The sequence below is a fragment of the Silurus meridionalis genome, chromosome 4 (assembly GCF_014805685.1).
Source record: "Silurus meridionalis isolate SWU-2019-XX chromosome 4, ASM1480568v1, whole genome shotgun sequence".
Taxonomy (NCBI): Eukaryota; Metazoa; Chordata; class Actinopteri; order Siluriformes; family Siluridae; genus Silurus; species Silurus meridionalis.
Window position 1 is genome coordinate 33,991,996 of NC_060887.1, and position 20,176 is coordinate 34,012,171.

The following is a 20,176-nucleotide window of genomic DNA, read 5'->3' on the forward strand; positions in this document are numbered from 1 at the left end:
CTTTCACCATGAATGAAACTCGGATAAATATCAAGGTGACTCTCGTTCGTTTATTCATCTGTTCATCGTTCCTGTATTTATTTTATTACTATTAATAAGTGAGGATGAAAAGTTTAACATCTTTATAACCCACTTTGCACTTACATTAGGGCAAAAGTTTGTGGACATCTGACAGGAATTTTTGGAACGTCCCAGTCACTGTTTGTAGTTATAAAAACCTCCACTCTTTTAGGTAGATGTTCCGCTAGATTTTGGCATGTGCTTGTGGAGATTTGTGTGCGATCCATTCAGCTACAAGGGTGTTAGTAAAGTCAGGGAGGCTAGGAGGCCTGATGTACAGTCAGCGTTCACATTACACAAAGTCCCCAAGTTACGAAGGTTCGACAATTTTTCTTACGATCTTACGACATAAATATCAAAATATTTTATGTTTTGTGAGGCAGGTAAAGTAGCAGCGTATGTGCGGTACGACGCGTTGGGGCGCTTGCGAGAGGCTTCGTGCACAGGGGCATTGCCATGCTGGAACAGGTTCGGGACTTCTAGATCAAGTGAAGGGAGAATTAAATGCTACAGCACCCAAAGACGTCCTATATGATTGTGAGCCTTCAAATGTGTGGGTCAGAAGCAAATATTGCTGGAAAATCGGGGTGTCCCCAATACTTTTATAACTCATATTTTATAACCTACTGCCCAAACTTTATTTACTTTAACAGGACTAGTAGGTCCTGGACCCTGTGTGCCCACCCCCCGTGACCCGAGCCTCACCAGAGTGACGATGGCGCACTCGGCCGTGAGCTGTGCGGCGCTGAAAAGCGTCCGTAGGAACCGGTAGATCTGCTTCTGCTCCGGATCGTGTTTATCGTAATCCGCTGGAACCTCAGACTTCTGCAGCACACAGACACAACAAATCTGCACGATGTGTATATTTGTATATATCCAACATACTGCGTTTTCTCTTGTAAATCTAAAGCGCATTACGTAAGATCAGTGACGTACCGACAACGGGTGAAGCTTCTCATCGAATATGTCCAACACCGTTCGACCGTCTGCATCTCTGAAATGACCAAAAGGACAAAATTAAAGCGTGGACTATTGACAGGAAATCCGTAAACAAGAAAGTACAGCCATGTCAGAAGCTCTCTTCCACGAATCCTATTCTGATACCAATGAGAATTCAAAGTTCATATAAAGATCAGGTCAGAAATGCATAGTTGCACCCGGAGGAAACGTTTTTCCAGGAAACGTATGATTTTTCTCTATGCATACGAAGTGGTATCAAAAAGTTTCCAGACTGGCTTACAAAGAAAGCACTTTATTGATTGCACTGGATCTCTGCAATGGTGTCAAAGCGAAGATCACTGAGCTCGATCTTCATCATCGGGACAAGAGCGAAGAGCCGAGTAGGGGCGAGTAGGGTGCAGAAGTGAGAAAAAAGACATGATGGCAGACGTGATGATGCACAAGGTCAAAATAGTGACTTATGAAAGTCGGTGCTCCCTGTGACCATGAGTGCAGCCTTGTGCTGCCATCTGTTGGTGTGTTACAAAACTAGTTTGGAAACTTTTTGATTCCACCTGGTACATATTTGTTATAAATATATATATTTTATAGATTTCTTCATGAGAGATGTCGATCATATGTGGCATTTTACACACGGCCACTATCCTTTAATTACTAATACTTTTACTGCTTGAACTTTAAAAACGAGATAATTTGAATCTTCCACTGTAACCAATGTACAGCATTTCTTCATAGAGTTTGCTTTGTGCACAGGGACATTGTCATGCTGGAACATGTTTGGGTCTCCCTAGTTCAAGTATCCAAAATTGTGGTAGCTTTTTGGGGGAAAAAATAAGGCTGAAAAAGTCAGGTGTCCCAATACATTTGGCCAAAAATATGTCTTATTTCCCTCATTACCTTTAAACAGTGTTTTAAGGAAGCGAATGAAGTATAAATACATTAAGCGGATGTAACAATTATCTGTAATACTGTTATAGACAAAAAATCAGTACACACACACACACACACACACACGTCTTTAATCGCTGTGCTCAGAGAGAAGAAACAGCCGTGACCCCACTGGGTCCTGTGCCCATGGAGATCACTTCTGATGTGTGTGGCATTTAGCACTATGGATCCTGGGCTATTTTTGTGCAGCAGCACCAGGTTTGGGATGGATGCTAACACTCGGTGGACACCCTGCTTCACTCTGAGAACCTGCACTGCAGTGAACACACACACACCCACACAGATCACTAATCATCACCACATCCTCACCACAATGTCAACACATACCTGTTCTTTATGTGGTAGTAGATGGCAAGAGCGACGCTGTGGGCAAAAAAAAAAAACAGTAACCACTGAGAAATGACTCTTATACCACTGTGATCGATTAGTGATAGGTTTACATTAACTGTAGATAGATAGATAGATAGATAGATAGATAGATAGATAGATAGATAGATAGACAGACAGACAGACAGACAGATAGACAGACAGACAGACAGATCTGAATATGAAAGATACACAGATAAAGTGATAGATAAATAGACACAAACACAGACAGACAGATGCATAGATAAAAACAGACAGACAGACATGTATGAAAGATACAGCGATAAAGAATAAAGAGTGATAGATAAATAGACATATATAGACAAATAGACAGACATAGAAACAGACAAATATTAAAGACCGTTATAGAGTGATAGATGAATAGACAGACAGACAGGCAGAAACAGATGAATATGAAAGATACACAGATAAATTGATAGATAAATAGACACAAACACAGACAGACAGACAAAATAATAGATAAATAGACACAGACAGACAGATAGATCTGAATATGAAAGATAAACAGAAAGTGATAGACAGACACAAACACGGAAAGACAGACAGAGAGATAGATAGATGAAAAACAGACAGATGTATATATGAAAGATACAGAGATAAAGAATAAAAAGTAATAAATAGACATAGACAGACATAGAAACAGACGACTATGAGAGATTGTTATAGAGTAATAGATAAATAGACAGACAGACAGACAGAGATAAATATGAAAGATACACAGATACATTGATAGATAAATAGACACAAACACAGACAGACAGACAGACGAATATTAAAGATACAGAGATAAACAGAAATAAAAAGGAAAAAAAAACTATAATCCAATCACCGGTTTATATGCATTATATACATCACTCCTCCCTTCCTTTTTAAGATTTGTTATATCTTAGTTGTGTGTGTTGTTGCAGGACCGCGTACCATTTGATGGTGTATTTGAGGTTGGGTTGACTGACTGTGCTCTCGTCCAGAAAAATAGTTGAGCAGGAGCTGTACTTGCGTCTCATTGGACCAGATGGGTGCAGCTATAGTAGACACAAACAAACAAACACACACACACACACACACACACACACACACACACACACACACACACACACACACACACACACAGAAATAGACATATGTTATCATCAAGTATAAAGAAAGAGTGAGAGAGAGGATGAGGCATAGCAAAAGAAAACAAAGGACAGACAGATAGGTGAGATACAGAGCCAGACAGACAGAAAGATAAAGAGAGGCAGACAGACAGATGGTTAATTTGACAGACAGACAGACAGGCAGACAGACAGGCAGACAGACAGAGATAGATAGACAAAAGATAAAGGTGTGTATGCAGCCCTATCACTCATCTTGTTACGAGGAGGGTACAAGTTAATGTATTTAATAAATTGGGTTCATATCTGTATATCATTTAGGTTATAATGTTGCCTGCTCTGCTTTTACACATATAGAGCAACAATATTTCTTTTAGCTGCATAACTTTATAATTTATAGTATGTAGTTTATCATAATGTGTGTAGCAACAAAACAATTACAGCCAAACTGGTCTAGTTGGATTGTAGTTAAACTCACACTTATTGTTTGGGTTTTCTGTGATACTGAAAAGGTCAGTAAGGAGAATCTCCAGTGCAGCTTACAAGCTCATTTAAAAGTCATTGATTATAAGGATACAGATGTTGTATGAATTTTATGGCTACAATTGTAGCCAAGGAGTTTTATGGTTCTTTCATTTACAGTGATATTTATACATGCACTTTTCCAAAATGTATTGTGGACTGCTCTGAGAATATGTTCTTACTCTTCCAGTGACCGAAGCTGAAGCAAAAGAGGTGCTTTTTAAAGCGGTGGTTCACCAAGGGGGCGTCATACCATGTGGTACTAACATACAGTTCAGCTTCAATTCAATTCATCAGCAAGCAGAACATTTTGAGAGGAACAAGTGATGAAGAAACTCCTGATTGAAACTTTCCACAGCACCCGTGACCTTATTTGTGCGATTATTTTGAAATTGTTGGGAAAAAAAAAAGATTTTGGGCTCTTGATTGTTTGAATAGATATCAATTAGTGATTTGACTCATTAATATCTTTCTATTAATAGATCGGTGTGCTGAGAGTCACAGAGTCTTTTTTCCTGTGATAATGATAACAGGAAGATTATAGCCATAATAAATCATAGTACTTTGGATACTTAAATACATTTAAAGGCAAATACTTTTGTACTTTTCCTCAAGTGGGTCATATTTTCCCTACTGTATCTCTACTTTAACTCAAGTACATGCTTTCTGTACTTCATCCACCACTGCTTATACCAGCTCTGAGGGAGTGAGAGAGTGTGTGTGTGTGTGTGTGTGTGTGTGTGTGTGTGTGTGTTGCCACTTACATGGTTCACGTACATGCTTTTCCTCTTTTCCCGGACTGTAAAGAGAAACCGTGTGTGTCAGTGAAACACGCCTGAGCAAACACTCTAAACATTACATGAACACAATCTAAAGCGTTAGCAGCCCCAGCCAAAGCTACTACACACACACACACACACACACACGCATCAGTACACACATCAATACACACTTAAAAAAAATGAAATAAAATAAACGATTACAGCAGAGGAGTGTTTGCACTCAGATTTCGTTTGCTTAATAAATCCCTGTGTTTGTTCGCCGCCTCTGCAAATTCACCGCGACTCTGAAGTCATGCTGCTGCGGGTTTGGCCGCTTGTGTACAGGAATCTCAAAAGCTTTCGATTATTTGTGTGGGAGAGGGGAAGTGGGTAGTGTTACACCGGCGAGAGAGGGAATGGGCTACAAGCTTCTCTCCTTCAGGAATTTAGGATGGAAGGAATAAAGACATTTGTTAAACGTATGCTGAAATAACAGTTACCTAGAATATATCTTTGGAAAATAATATATTCATGTAAAACACACACACACACACACACACACACACACACACACACACACACACACACACACACACACACACACACACGTATTACCCAAATGGAGTCTACAAATGTAAACTATTTAGATTTATCCATTTATTAATTTTGTGCCAATTTATCAATTACACGATTTAATCAATATAATAAAGTATATTGCATTAATTTGATTAATTCAATTTTATTTTTATGAAATATTATTTTATGTAATTTAAGCAGCAGGCATTTTATTTTAAATTGTTTAGGGCTGTGAAAAGAATTAAATATTTACGTTTATTATTAGTGAAATCGAACTCAACACAGAGCATGAACACTAGACATGTTTCAAAGGTCATACATTTTTTCAAAGAACTTGTTCATGTCTATTAACCACATTGGAAAAAAACAAAAAACATAGAAAAACCAAAGCTTCCCATTAATTCTCTTTCTTTGAACTGAAGCAGTTACTGAAACAAACAAGCCTGTTTACATTTCTATATGACCGAGAAGCTCGTGAAAATGTACTCTTGTAAGTGTTTTTAAGAAATGATGGTGTTTTAAGTTACGTAAATCATCAGAACAACAAAAAGAACTTTTGCTATGTTTCCACACGGACGGTTTTAATTGCCGGATGTGTGTGTGTGTTATGGTGGATTTTGGTGCTGATTTAAGACTTGGAGCATCAGTAAAACAAATGTTTAGTGATTAAAAAAATAGTCTGTGGAATTTTATTTATTTTGTAATTTTTTAAATCTGAGTAAATAAAAGAACACTGTGAATAAATGTGTGCTGCATTAAGGGGTTTTTCTCTTTTTTTTATTTATTAAATTTTTTTTTTTAATATTAGTGCCGTTAAAAATGGATTTGAGTTAACGTGTTATTAACGCTTTAATTTTGACAGCTCCAACCCCCCCAAACACACAAACACACACACACACACACACACATATATATACATATACACACACACACACACACACAGTTTCAACTTGTGCCAACACAAACCAGCTTAAGCGAGAACAGTCTGGTGCTGCACAAATAACAGCTATATAGCAGCATGCATGAGCTGTTTGCCTTCTAGACTGCTGACTGACCACACACACACACACACACACACACACACACACACACACACTAAGTCTGCATTGCTATTGCAGGAGCCTGTACAATACAGAATGAAAACAGTGGCATGACTCAGTAAACACACCTGAACTGCATGGCAAAGCAGTGCATTAACGCTGTTCTTCATTTACTTTATTCTCCTGAGTGAAATCCATCAGCCAGAACGTGTTCTCTAATCCCAACCCCAACTCTATATCTAACCCCAATTCTAATCCCAGCCCCAACTCTATATCTAACCCCAATTCTAATCCCAGCCCCAACTCTATATCTAACCCCAATTCTAATCCCAGCCCCAACTCTATATCTAACCCCAATTCTATTCCCAGCCCCAACTCTATATCTAATCCCAATTCTATTCCCAGCCCCAACTCTATATCTAACCCCAATTCTATTCCCAGCCCCAACTCTATATCTAATCCCAATTCTAATCCCAGCCCCAACTCTATATCTAATCCCAGTTCTATTCCCAGCCCCAACTCTATATCTAACCCCAATTCTAATCCCAACCCCAACTCTATATCTAATCCCAGTTCTAATCCCAGCCCCAACTCTATATCTAATCCCAGTTCTAATCCCAGCCCCAACTCTATATCTAACCCCAATTCTAATCCCAGCCCCAACTCTATATCTAATCCCAGTTCTAATCCCAGCCCCAACTCTATATCTAACCCCAATTCTATTCCCAACCCCAACTCTATATCTAACCCCAATTCTATTCCCAGCCCCAACTCTATATCTAACCCCAATTCTATTCCCAGCCCCAACTCTATATCTAACCCCAATTCTATTCCCAGCCCCAACTCTATATCTAACCCCAATTCTATTCCCAGCCCCAACTCTATATCTAATCCCAATTCTAATCCCAGCCCCAACTCTATATCTAACCCCAATTCTAATCCCAGCCCCAACTCTATATCTAACCCCAATTCTAATCCCAGCCCCAACTCTATATCTAATCCCATTCTAATCCCAGCCCCAACTCTATATCTAACCCCAATTCTAATCCCAGCCCCAACTCTATATCTAACCCCAGTTCTATCCCAGCCCCAACTCTATATCTAACCCCAACCCCAATTCTATTCCCAGCCCCAACTCTATATCTAACCTCAATTCTAATCCCAGCCCCAACTCTATATCTAACCTCAATTCTATTCCCAGCCCCAACTCTATATCTAACCCCATTCTAATCCCAACCCTATATCTAATCCCAATCCCAACCCCAACTCTATATCTAATCCCAATTCTAATCCCAACTCTATATCTAATCCCAATTCTAATCCCAGCCCCAACTCTATATCTAACCCCAATTCTAACCCCAACTCTATATCTAATCCCAATTCTAATCCCAACCCCAACTCTTTATCTAATCCCAATTCTAACCCCAACTCTATATCTAATCCCAATTCTAATCCCAACCCCAACTCTATATCTAATCCCAATTATAATCCCAACCCCAACTCTATATCTAATCCCAGCTGACTCTATATCTATCCCCAATTCTAATCCCAGCCCCAACTCTATATCTAACCCCAATTCTAATCCCAGCCCCAACTCTATATCTAACCCCAGTTCTAATCCCAACCCTATATCTAATCCCAATCCCAACCCCAACTCTATATCTAATCCCAGTTCTAATCCCAACTCTATATCTAATCCCAATTCTAATCCCAACCCCAACTCTATATCTAACCCCAACTCTATATCTAGTCCCAGTTCTAATCCCAACCCCAACTCTTTATCTAATCCCAGTTCTAGTCCCAGCTGACTCTATATCTAATCCCAATTCTAATCCCAACCCCAACTCTATATCTAATCCCAGTTCTAATTCCAACCCCAACTCTATATCTAATCCCAATTATAATCCCAACCCCAACTCTATATCTAATCCCAACCCCAACTCTATATCTATCCCCAATTCTAATCCCAGCCCCAACTCTATATCTAATCCCAATTCTAATCCCAACCCCAACTCTATATCTAACCCCAATTCTAACCCCAGCCCCAACTTTATATCTAACCCCAATTCTAATCCCAACCACAACTCTTCCAATTCTATATCTAACCCCAACCCCAACTCTATATCTAACCCCAATTCTAATCCCAGACCCAAGTCTACCCCCAACCCCAATTCTAATCCCAACCCCAAATCTATATCTAACCCCAATTCTAATCCCAACCCTGTAATCTAACCCCAATTCTAATCCCAGCCCCAACTCTATCCCTAACCCCAATTCTAATCCCAACCCCAATTCTATATCTAAAACCAATTCTATCCCTAACCCCAATTTTTATCCCAACCCTAATGATAATCCCTAACCCCAACCCGCAAATCTTACCCCAACCCCATATCTAACCAGAACACTAACCAGTGTATCTATAAATTCCCTCACAATACAGTACCCTAAATTATAGCTGTTCAAATAAGAAATGATCAAAGGTCGAGTTATCTGATCTTTTACATACAATTTAAACTATAGTGTGAAACTGGGCGTTATCGTAAATAAAGTTGATCACTTGTTAGCAAAATCAGCATAATTTCTCCAGTACAAAACCCAACATGCAAACGTCCAAAAACAAAAGTCTAGACAAACACTGAGCACATGAAGCATTCGTGACCGATGAACAGGACCGCTTAATGAGAACAGCTGCTTTCTCGCTCACTCGCTCGCGCACACACACACACACACACACACACACACACACACACACACACACACAGGAATACGATTTTTTCATTAGCCTTGGTATTGGACGTACCTTTCTTGCTGGAAGGAACAACTGAAAGACAAGAAATGATGTGAATTCTTATCGGGATTATTTCTCCATAAAGTATTAAACAGAGGACACATTTTTCTTCTGGATTTAATCGGGTTTATTCATGCGCCATCAGCAGCGCTGTGCTTTACTACTTTTATAATTTACTCTTTTTCGGTTTGTACATCGCCTTAAAAAAAAAAAGGAATCAGTCACGCTCCAAACCACGACACACACACACACACACACACACACACACACACACACACACACACACGTGTTCAGGGAGTTCATTTATATTAAAACAAAGGTGCTAATGATGGGCATTAAAAAGAGCTGGAAATCACACTAACAGCATCTCACACAGAGCACAACGCTGATTCCCAGTGCAATCTCAGCCAGAGGCACAGAGCTAAATGAAACCATTATTCACACACACACACACACACACACACACACAACCACTGTAAGCACTGAAAGCAGTGTCCCACATCTCTATCAGGATACAGTACTCTTTTATTTGTACAAATGTACTATTACTCAGTAAAAAAGGCACGACCTGAGAAGTCTGTGTGGTTGTTGGATGCATTAAAGGAGGCGTGGCCAAGAATTTTGGTCATTTTCAACAAATACATAATGCACATACTGCATAAATACACTACAAACAAAGCTTTAAGTGGTATTAAAGCACATTATACATACAGTAATCATCCGCTTTACCGCGGTTAGAATCTCGCGCCCCCGTCTGGTTGATTGCGGAATTGCGTTTGCCACATAACTAATTAGTTGGGCTGATTTTCCCGGTCTATCGCGGATAGAACGACAGACCTAAAAAGACTTGTAGGGAATTGTTTTTATAGAGTTATATGTTAAAATAATAAAATGTATCTATAAAAATATAATTACTCAATATAAAAAAAGAAGTAAAATGTTAACACAGTACAGAAAGTCAAGAATGCGGTGACGACCTTTCCTTCCTGAAACACTTAAATTAGCACTTTGCAAGTTTGCTATGTAAAATTCAAGGGTTATAATTATATTAGGTTTGTATTCTTGCATACCAGTGTAGATTTATTCATTACTGGAGACTCAAATCACTTTTGATCTGCTAAATGCCGCAAATGTAAATGTCACGTGTATCTTTAACTCCGCCCCTTTTTTGACGTAATGACATTTCTGCCAATAAACAAGCAGAGAAACTACACGCAGGCTACGCTACTACAGAACTCTATACTGTACAGTACATGTACTCACTATAAGTGTGATAGTGTACTGTATTGCTACCAATTTACACAAAATATATCTCGATTTATTCTTGCAAACGTTGTGTGTGTGTTTAAAGTGTGTAAAAGGATGAGGGGGGATTACTGTATATAAAGTAGAGTTAAGTATACAAACCCCCCATAAAACAACAGAATACACCAACAATATTTCTGCCACTTTGGATATCGCCAAAATCAATATGACGTAAAATGATGACCATGTTATTGCAGAAAACGAAGAAAATATATAACCTAGCCTTTCTCACAGTCATCATTCTCAAGGCAATAAGAAGGTGACACACTGACACACACTCACCGTCCGTCTGAGACTTGCTGAGGAAGATGGTGCTGGTGCGTGGGTGATCTGACGGGTTGTACTCCATGTTCAGCTCTGAAAGAAAAAAATATGCAGCATTCAATTTTCTAGCGATGAAAACGTGGGCCAGGTGAAGGAGATCAACAAACGAGCAGAACCAGAGAATCAATCGTGATACAAAGCTGCAGTTACACTGCACGGACACCAGAGGGATCACCAGTAACTGCTGGTTTTATTGACTCGTTTAAGAAGCATGAATCAGTCCAAAATAAAAGGGTTTGGACTTGAACTTCTTTTTTTTGACTGAATAAAATGGAAAATAAACTTTTAAAACAGATACTGAATAAAAAATATAAATAAATAAAACTCCATGTAACAGAGTACTGAACTTTATTCCAATAATAAACTGCTGGATTATGAGAATGTGTTAAATACAACAAAAATAAAAATATATATTTATTAGAATAAAAAATAAGAAGGAAGATAAGACATGCATTCAAACTGAAACAAAGTAACACTGCAAATAACTAAAAACAACTACATCCAAAATTAATAAAAAAAAATTGTATAATAATAATAAAAAGAAAAATCTACAGCACTTGACATCTGTGATCCTCTGGAGGGTGCTCTCATACTGTATAACACGACCCGGAAAAACTATCCGGATGATTTTTTTTTTGCAGATAGATCCAGCAAACAATGTCAAGTGGCGAATAATTATCAAACTGATGAATCGGTCTCTCTCTCTCTCTCTCACACACACACACACACACACACACACACACACACACACACACACACACACACACACACACACACACACACACACCATCGTCATCATCTCAGAACAGGAAGAGGAAAGATGTAGGCACACCCAGCACACAACAGAGAGGAAACACAGGCCTTTCCTCTCAGCTTTACAGGGAGCCGAATTGTTCAGTTCCACCATCCCTTTTTTCTGTGTGTGTGAGAAAGAGTGTGTGTCCTACAGACAGGTTAATGCACTTTGTTAATGAAATGAGAGGCATCATGAGGATACAATACACACAAAAAAAAGCAGGAGAAAGAGAAGAGGGCTTTGTGCATGCAAGCTGTTTGAAGCCGTGTGAGAGCCACTCGAGCCTCAAAGGATCCTGAACCTTAACCACACACACACACACACACACACACACACACACACACACACACACACACACACACACACACACACACACACAGGAGGGTGATAAATAAAAGATGGAGTTCAGCACCATGTGGGAGAGAAGTGACAGACTAAGGAAAAGAGAGAGAGACAGTGCAAGATAAAGAAAGTGTGCACATCTGCATTACCAGCACATTTGCTGAAGAACCACAAACCAACACACACACACACACACACACACACACACACACACACACACACACACACACACACACACACACACACACACACACACACGTAAGTATAGTTTGAAGGTGTGTGCCTGGAGCTACACCCAACAGTGCTACCACAGTCATGATAAGTGATATTTATTCAACATTGATAAAACAGTGTATCACGTGACTTTGAGGTGACGTATGAGGATCAACACATCCGAAATAACATCGAATACACGTCCAATACAAAACATCTTTGCGCCAGTGACATATAGTAATAACGATCATAATTTTTTCTTTTGTATTGCGCAGTTAAAAGTAGCTTTTCGAGGCAGTGGAGGGCACACCAGTATAAGAGCAAAAAAAGTAGGCATTAAAAAATAATAGGAAACGACCTTATAACCCATGGGGGAGTAAACGAGACTGAGGAACGACAGAAAAAGAAGAGAATAGATTAGATTTTGGGGTGTAAAGTGTCAGGAGGTTACAGTCTGTCTGAACCAAGAGAGTGAAACTCTCGTCTTTGGCGTTCCTCTGTGTTTATACCTCGCCCATGTGAAAGCCAAGCAGGATGAGATACTGTTTCTGTCAGTCTATGTGCCATGTGCCCTTACATGGGCACGGAAGTGTGGCATACAGATGCAGACAGCTGTTATATCCCCACACACACACACTTTTTTTAAGAGGCACTGTGTGTTGAATTGTGACTGTACATTACGATGATTACAGCTGTTCATAAGGCAGCACATTAATATAGAACAGGGATTAAAATGATCAAAGCTTCCAAGTACAACTGCTTGAACTCAGATCTTACAGCCAATCAGAGTTGAGTATTCGGGCCGACCGGGTCATAAATAATCCGTGTATAAGCACCTGGTTGATGGAATAGAGACCAGCACAAAGCAGAATGGGTAATTTGCCAGTGATTGCTGGATGTTTCGTGTAGAGGTCGACCGATCAATCGCTGATTGCTGGAACTATCGGCAAAAATGTATACCGATAGTTTTTCCGGCTTCCGGTCTGCTGCCATTACGAGAGTGGCCTTTGGGGCGACTCGCTGACTCAAAGTGCTGTTTGTTGTATTTACATGTTAGACTGCGTGCTGCACGGAGAGCGCGATATTATATATTTTATTTATGATTTATTCATTACATTTTTAAAAAATTATTGGATTTATTGGATTAAGCACATTTTCATGATTCAGTAGGTTTTGTTTTTAAAGATCAGTACTAGTTTAATTCGATTTGTATAGCCTGTTTTACAATGGGCATTGTCTCAAAACAGTTTTGCACAGATAAAAGAACGTGCAAGTTCATCGTCTGTGTTGGTTCCTTGTAATTGTTTACTCCTGATGAGCAAGACAGTTTTTGGGAGCATTTTAGATGGAGTGTTATTTGTTTTGTTTCTTTTTATCCAGTATCCATTTAAAAAAATTGGTTGATTAATCGGTTATCGGCAATTACGATCCAACCTAGTTTTTGGTCAAATCCATTATCGGTCAACATCTAGTTTCGTGTAGGAATATGAGTGACAGGTCATGCAGGTTTGGGTTTTAAAGACAGATTTGTATGTGATGTGGAACGATATAGAGACAAGAAAGGTCCTGGTCTAATTAGAGTACAGCAGCGATAAACCATTGTTCACTCTTTGTCCTCTCTCTTTGCCTTTACGGCCTTTGGGAAACGCCATATGCAGAGCGGCTTAATTTTTTTAATCTTATTCATATAACTGAGCAGCTATGGGGTTAAGGGTCTTGCTCGGGGGGCCAGGAGTGGCAACTTGGTGTGGCTGGGATTTGAACTCAACCTCCGGATCCAAACCCCAATGCCTTAATCACCAAGTTAATACCATCACCCTCTCTCTTTGGCTCCCCCAGGTCTCTCTTTGGCTCCCCCAGGTCTCTCTTTGGCTCCCCCAGGTCTCTCTTTGGCTCCCCCAGGTCTCTCTTTGGCTCCCCCAGGTCTCTCTTTGGCTCCCCCAGGTCTCTCTTTGGCTCCCCCAGGTCTCTCTTTCCCCATCACTTCTCTATTCCCTCTTCCTTCCTCTCCATGTGTTCACTTCCCCATTTTACAATTCAATTTTAGCTGTATTTTATAGGTATATAAAGCCTAAAAGTAGGTTATAAAACCTAAACTATTCCATTAGTGCCTACTAGTTTATCCCTGATGAGCCCTATTAAAAGAAATATATCGTTCATGTTACAGTCGAAACCATTTTCACAAAATTCTATTCAGCCACACTGTGGTTAAGCAGCATGATTGAATGGTACTTTTGGATAGTACCATTAATTACGGTTCCACTTTTTGCAGTAAGCAATTATCCCTTGTAAAAGCGCACCAGCTGCTCGGTGGTAAACTCCACCTCGATACGTTTACCCTCCAAATCACGTGGATGGGCAAACCTTTGCTCTGTATCCCACGGTAACGGTGGCACTTGGACAGAAGGCGGAAAAAGATGGATGCAGAAAATGAGGCATATACAATGCAATACAACGTAGGAGATTTTGCTCTAGATTTTGGAGTGCGCTTGTGGAGATTTGTGCCCATTTAGCCACAAGGGTGTTAGTAAAGTCAGGTACTGATGAAGGGAGGTGAGGACGCCTGGGGGTGCAGTCAGCTTTCACATGAAGTGTTTGACAGGTTTGAGGTCAGATAGCAGGCCACTCAACATCTTCCACTTCCAAAACTGGTCTTCAAGATCTTCCAATCGGCAAAGTCCTAAATCACAGCCGGCTCCTATGTTCCCTTTAAAGTGCCAAGCTGTAATACACAAATAATGCAGAACTTCCTGTCAATCAGATGCTGCAGTGATTGAACTGTCGGACGGTGCCATTATGCATGTGCTCAACACCTTTTTGCATTAGCGTCAATTCAGTAAATACAGTCAACCCCCGATAATTCGCGGCTCGGGAAAAAATTTGAACCTAACCAACAGCAAGTTATGGATTATTTTAAAATTTGGAATTCGGACAGAATGTTCAGGAACGTTAGGAATAACATTGTTTTTACAAACAAATTATTTCAAACACTATTGTATTATTTATTCTCATGATAAAGCCTTTATGTCCATTTTCTGTTGAGTTTGCATCAAAAAGGAACCAACTTACTGGCATAATGTCTGGATAAATTTACTAAGGTACCATTGAAGCCAATTTTCAGAACACGTGTGGTTTATGTTCTAAGACCACTGTACTGTTTAAACTTTATATGGCTGAAATGACAGTTGACGACTTGCACTGTAGGTGTAGCAACAAGTACTTGACCAAGGCCTGCGCCAATGTTCCCTCAGGTCCAGGCTTTCTTTTTTTTTCTAGTTGGAGGCTAAAAAACCGATGAGTTTCAAGGGGTGTAACAGTACAGGTATCAGTACCAAACCGTTTCGGTACTCGACTTTCGGTGCGATCTTTGTTTAACGTGTGCACCATATTACAATCTACATTCCCTCACGAATATATTAAATAGTGGATAACGAATTTGTTTAGCCTCCGCCTCACACTTTATTAGCTTTATGGATGACTGAACGATGGATGGAATGAATTTGTGTATTAATAAATAAGTTGAATGAATAACTCGTGTTTTTTTAAATAGCAGACATTTGTTAAAATATGCTGAAATAAGTCGAACATATCTTTCGAAAATTTTATAATAAATGTAAAGAAAAACCCATTTACATGCACATCTGCATTACCCAAAAAGGGTAACAAATATATACATTGAAACTGATTTAAATTGTCCATGTATTTATTATTTAATCGATTTATTTCATGCCAGTTTAATAGATTACTCGATTTAATCAATATAATTAAAATATATATATATTTTTCCATTTTATTTTTCTATATAAAATTTTTTAATTAAACCAAGCAGGCATTTTATTTTAAATTATATATAAAAAAATGTCAACTGTTGTTCACAAATGTTAATAATAAACAAACTAAATAAAAAAAATTAACGATTTTATATATTGCATTTCATTCCCCATAACCGTACCGAAAATGAACAAACCGTGACTTTAAAATCGAGGTACAAACCGAATCCCAGCTATTTCATGGGGAATTTAAATAACAAAAAAATCTGCTGTGAGAAAACATTTGTATTATTTTTTTTATATTCTGCAGAAATGCTGAAGGACCTCATGAGTATTTGTGTTTTGACTGCTGAAGTCAGACGTCTCGGTGCTGCTCAGCAGGATCGAAGGACTGTGAAGTGGTCTTTAATGAGGCTAATAAAACTGTGCCAGCCTGAGCAATCTCTCTCTCTCTCTCTTTCTCTCTCTCTTAGAATACTAATAGAAGGTAAAATGAGAGGGGAAAACGACGCGGAGGCGCTAATGACTGGTATTTAATCTCACTGCTCTAGCCGTGTTTTACGCGTCAACTCAAGGACGGTTTCTCAGGGGACAGCGTGACGTCCGCACGTGGCGCACGACTCCTCGGAATGACGCAAAATAAAAAACACACACTAGTCTCCTGATCGTCATTACCGTTATGCTCGTGTGTAGCACAGTGGGGCCTCAGGCGTTACTCGCAGTGTTTATTAGAGACCTGCTGAGTGAATACATTTTGTTTATTACGCTCTGCCTGTGCTGCCGTGAGCCGTTTTACAGAGCCGGCCTGCTCCTAAGCGCCTTTAGATTGCCATGAAGAAATAATTGAGCAACGCATCCTCGTCCGGCCCGGCAGCCTTTCCTGCTCTCGTGTCTGTAGAGTGTCTCTCAGCACGGCGAGATACACGTACGCAGGCTGAGAGCGAGAGACGTTATTCGTCGTTACTGAAAACTGTTGGGAAATCGACAGTAACTCAAAGATCCACGCAAATCGCCAAATAGTGTTTCTACACGTGTTTACTCCTTATTACTTTATTCATCTTTATACTGATCTAACAGACCGATTTACACATACACACGCACACAGACGCACGCACGCACCAACCATTACTCATTCTTCCTGCGAGCACTGACAGATGGCTGAGCGCTTCCTGTGCAGGGACGAGGTCATTTCCTCTTTCTAGCTTCACATCTCAGTTGCGACCAGCCTCTGTGTTAATGTGCATTAATTATTCTAATGAATCTCTCACACACACACACACACACACACACACACACACACACGCACAAAATCAGGAAGTTCAAGATGGAAGGTAATAATCACAAAAGCACGCAATTTATAAACACACACACACACACACACACACACACACACACACACACACACACACACACACAGTGCATCGATGCCCTGTTATAGAAGGTAGTGTAAATAAATAACAGGAGTGTATTGTGTAGCGCTGACGCACAGGGAGAGAGTGAAGGGAAGGAAAAGCCCATTGTGTTTCAAATACCACACTGCCCCGTGGTGCAGAGACGAGAAGAACTGCCCCGTGGTGCACAACAGTCCTGCCCCGTGGAGCGGAGACCAGAAGTCCTGCCCCATAGTGTAAAAACCATAAGTCCTGCCCCATGGTATAGAAACCAGAAGTCCTGCCCCATGGTATAGAAACCAGAGGTCCTGCCCCATGGTGGAGACACCAGAAGTCCTGCCCCATGGTGGAGAAACCAAAACTATTGCCCCATGGTGAAGAAGCCAGAAGTCCTGCCCCATGGTGCAGAAACCAGAAGTATTGCCCCATGTTGCAGAAACCAGAAGTCCTGCCCCATGGTGGAGAAACCAGAAGTCCTGCCCCATGGTGGAGAAACTAGAAGTCCTGTCCCATGGTGGAGAAACCAAAAGTCCTGCCCCATGGTGGAGAAACCAGAAGTAATGCCCCATGGTGCAGAAACCAGAAGTAATGCCCCATGGTGCAGAAACCAGAAGTCCTGCCCCATGGTGGAGAAACCAAAAGTATTGCCCCATGGTGGAGAAACCAGAAGTCCTGCCCCATGGTGGAGAAACCAGAAGTATTGCCCCATGTTGCAGAATCCAGAAGTCCTGCCCCATGTTGCAGAAACCAGAAGTATTGCCCAATGGGGAGATACCAGAAGTATTGCCCCATGGTGGAGAAACAAGTGGTTCGGCCTCCTTGGTGCAGAAACCAGAAGCAGTTCCATCATTGTTAACATTGAGCAGAAACATCACACAAAACCTGTTCCAGAGCTCGTCCACAAGCAGATTTGAGTTCAGTGGAAGGGGTTAAGATGTTGGACTTCTGATCAGAAGGTCATGAGTTCAAACCCCAACACCACCAAGCTGTTGGGCCCTTGAGTGAGGCCCTTAACTCTCAACTGCTCAGCTGTATACATGAAATAAATGTTTTGCATAAAAGCATATAACGCCAGAAAGTGGTTTATTTTTGAACGACACACACACACACACACACACACACACACACACACGTGCGCTCACACATACACGTGAGGTAACATGAGCTCAGGTTCGAGCCCTGGAGCTATGAGGAATCACCGTTACCCGATCTGTCCATCCAGATCAAAGCACAACAAACTGCAAACACAATCTTTTCATCTCTCTCTCCATCACTCAGGTCAATCACTCTCATCTCTCAGTCATTCTACTTTCATCTCTTGTTTTATTGTCTTCCTCTTCCTCTCACCCCCCCACCCGCCTCTTTATCCTTTTTCATCTGTCCTCCTTTGCCTTCTTCTTTCCTCTATTGCTCTTCTTCATCTCTCCCAAGATTAGTTTCCTCCTTTCCCCCTCTTTTGCTCTTCATCTCTTGCCATCTCAATCATCTTTGTCTCTTCGCCACTCTTTTGCACCTTCTGTCATCTCTCCTCTCCATTTTCCTGTTTTCTCTCCTTTCCTGCACTTCCACAGTCTTTTTTCCTCCACCTCTCCTTTTCTCTCATCCACTTACTTCTTTCTTCTTCCCCTAATCTCATCTTGATCCGTCTCTTTCTCTTCCAAAATAGAAGCTGGTCTGGATAAAAGAAGAAAGAAAACAGCTGCTATGGTTCATCTGCACTCCTTTTTCCTGATCATTTCATCTTCTGTTCAGGAACAATAAAACACCAGAATCAACAGTCGACAGAACCGCCGACAGACAGCAGACTTTTAAATTATATACAAAACACACACACACACACCCAACCCACCTGACTTTTCCACCCATAATAATTTTCCACAATCCCCCTGTGCACAAAGCAAACTCCATGAAGATCTGCTTTACACGGGCTGGAGTGAAAGATCTCCTGCTATAGAGATCTGATCTCAACACTACTGAACACCTTCAGGATGAACGTGAACACTGACTGAACCCCAGACCTCCAACCTACATTAGTACCGGACTTTACTAACACACTTATGGCTGAATAAGCACAAATCTCCAATAATCTAGTGGATGTAGTGGATGTTCGAAAAGCACACATTTTACATTTCCATTTATGTACAGTTGGTGACGGTGGTGTGTGTGTGAGATGGCGGTGTGTCGTAGATGTTGGTGGTGTGTGATGGTGAAAGATGACGGTGGTGTGAGTTGGTGGTGTGTGAGATGGTGGTTTGTGGTAGATGTTGGTAGTAGATGGTGCTGTGTGATGGTGATTGTGTGTGATGATGTGTGGTGGTGGTGGAGGATCATGGTATGTGATGCTGGTGTGGTAGATGACGGTGGTAGATGATGGTGTGTGATGGTGGTGTATAATTGTGTGTGATGGTGGTGTGTGATGGTGGTAGATAATTGTGTGATGGTGGTAGATAAGTGTGTGTGACGGTGATAAATAATTGTGTGTGACGGTAGTAGATAATTGTGTGTGATGGTGGTTTGTGATGGTGGTAGATGATGGTGTGTGATGGTGGTAGATGATGGTGTGCGATGGTGGTGTGTGACGGTGTGTGACGGTGGTAAATAATTGTGTGTGATGGTGGTAGGTGATGGTGTGTGATGGTGGTAGATGATGGTGTGCGATGGTGGTGTGTGACGGTGGTAGATAAGTGTGTGTGATGATGGTAGATGATGGTGGTGTGTGCTGATGAAGGTGATGGTTTAAAATAAAGATGTTAAGTGTTATGGTGTGTGATGGTAATGATAGTATGGGATGATGATGATGATGATGATGATGGCGTGAGTGTTCCACTGCGTCAGAGTCGCTCCGGGAGAATCTGTTAAGAAAGATCTGGCTCACTGAGACGCCATCTGTGCCATGCAC

The 20,176-nt window shown here is 40.7% G+C and overlaps 1 protein-coding gene across 2 annotated transcripts in view; it reads right to left on the minus strand.

Annotated features, from left to right (window-relative positions):
- Positions 1–20,176, minus strand: part of ccny (cyclin Y) — a 62,221-nt gene that overhangs the window by 20,596 nt on the left and 21,449 nt on the right. The window contains exons 2-8 of one of the 2 annotated variants that reach the window (XM_046846977.1): positions 10,724–10,798; positions 9,149–9,169; positions 4,736–4,770; positions 3,274–3,377; positions 2,296–2,331; positions 997–1,054; positions 766–885 (exon numbers count right to left, since the gene is read on the minus strand). In XM_046846977.1, the coding sequence (XP_046702933.1) occupies positions 766–885; positions 997–1,054; positions 2,296–2,331; positions 3,274–3,377; positions 4,736–4,770; positions 9,149–9,169; positions 10,724–10,798 (449 nt within the window). The remainder of the gene's footprint in view (positions 1–765; positions 886–996; positions 1,055–2,295; positions 2,332–3,273; positions 3,378–4,735; positions 4,771–9,148; positions 9,170–10,723; positions 10,799–20,176) is intronic. The other variant, XM_046846979.1, reaches the window with a different exon arrangement.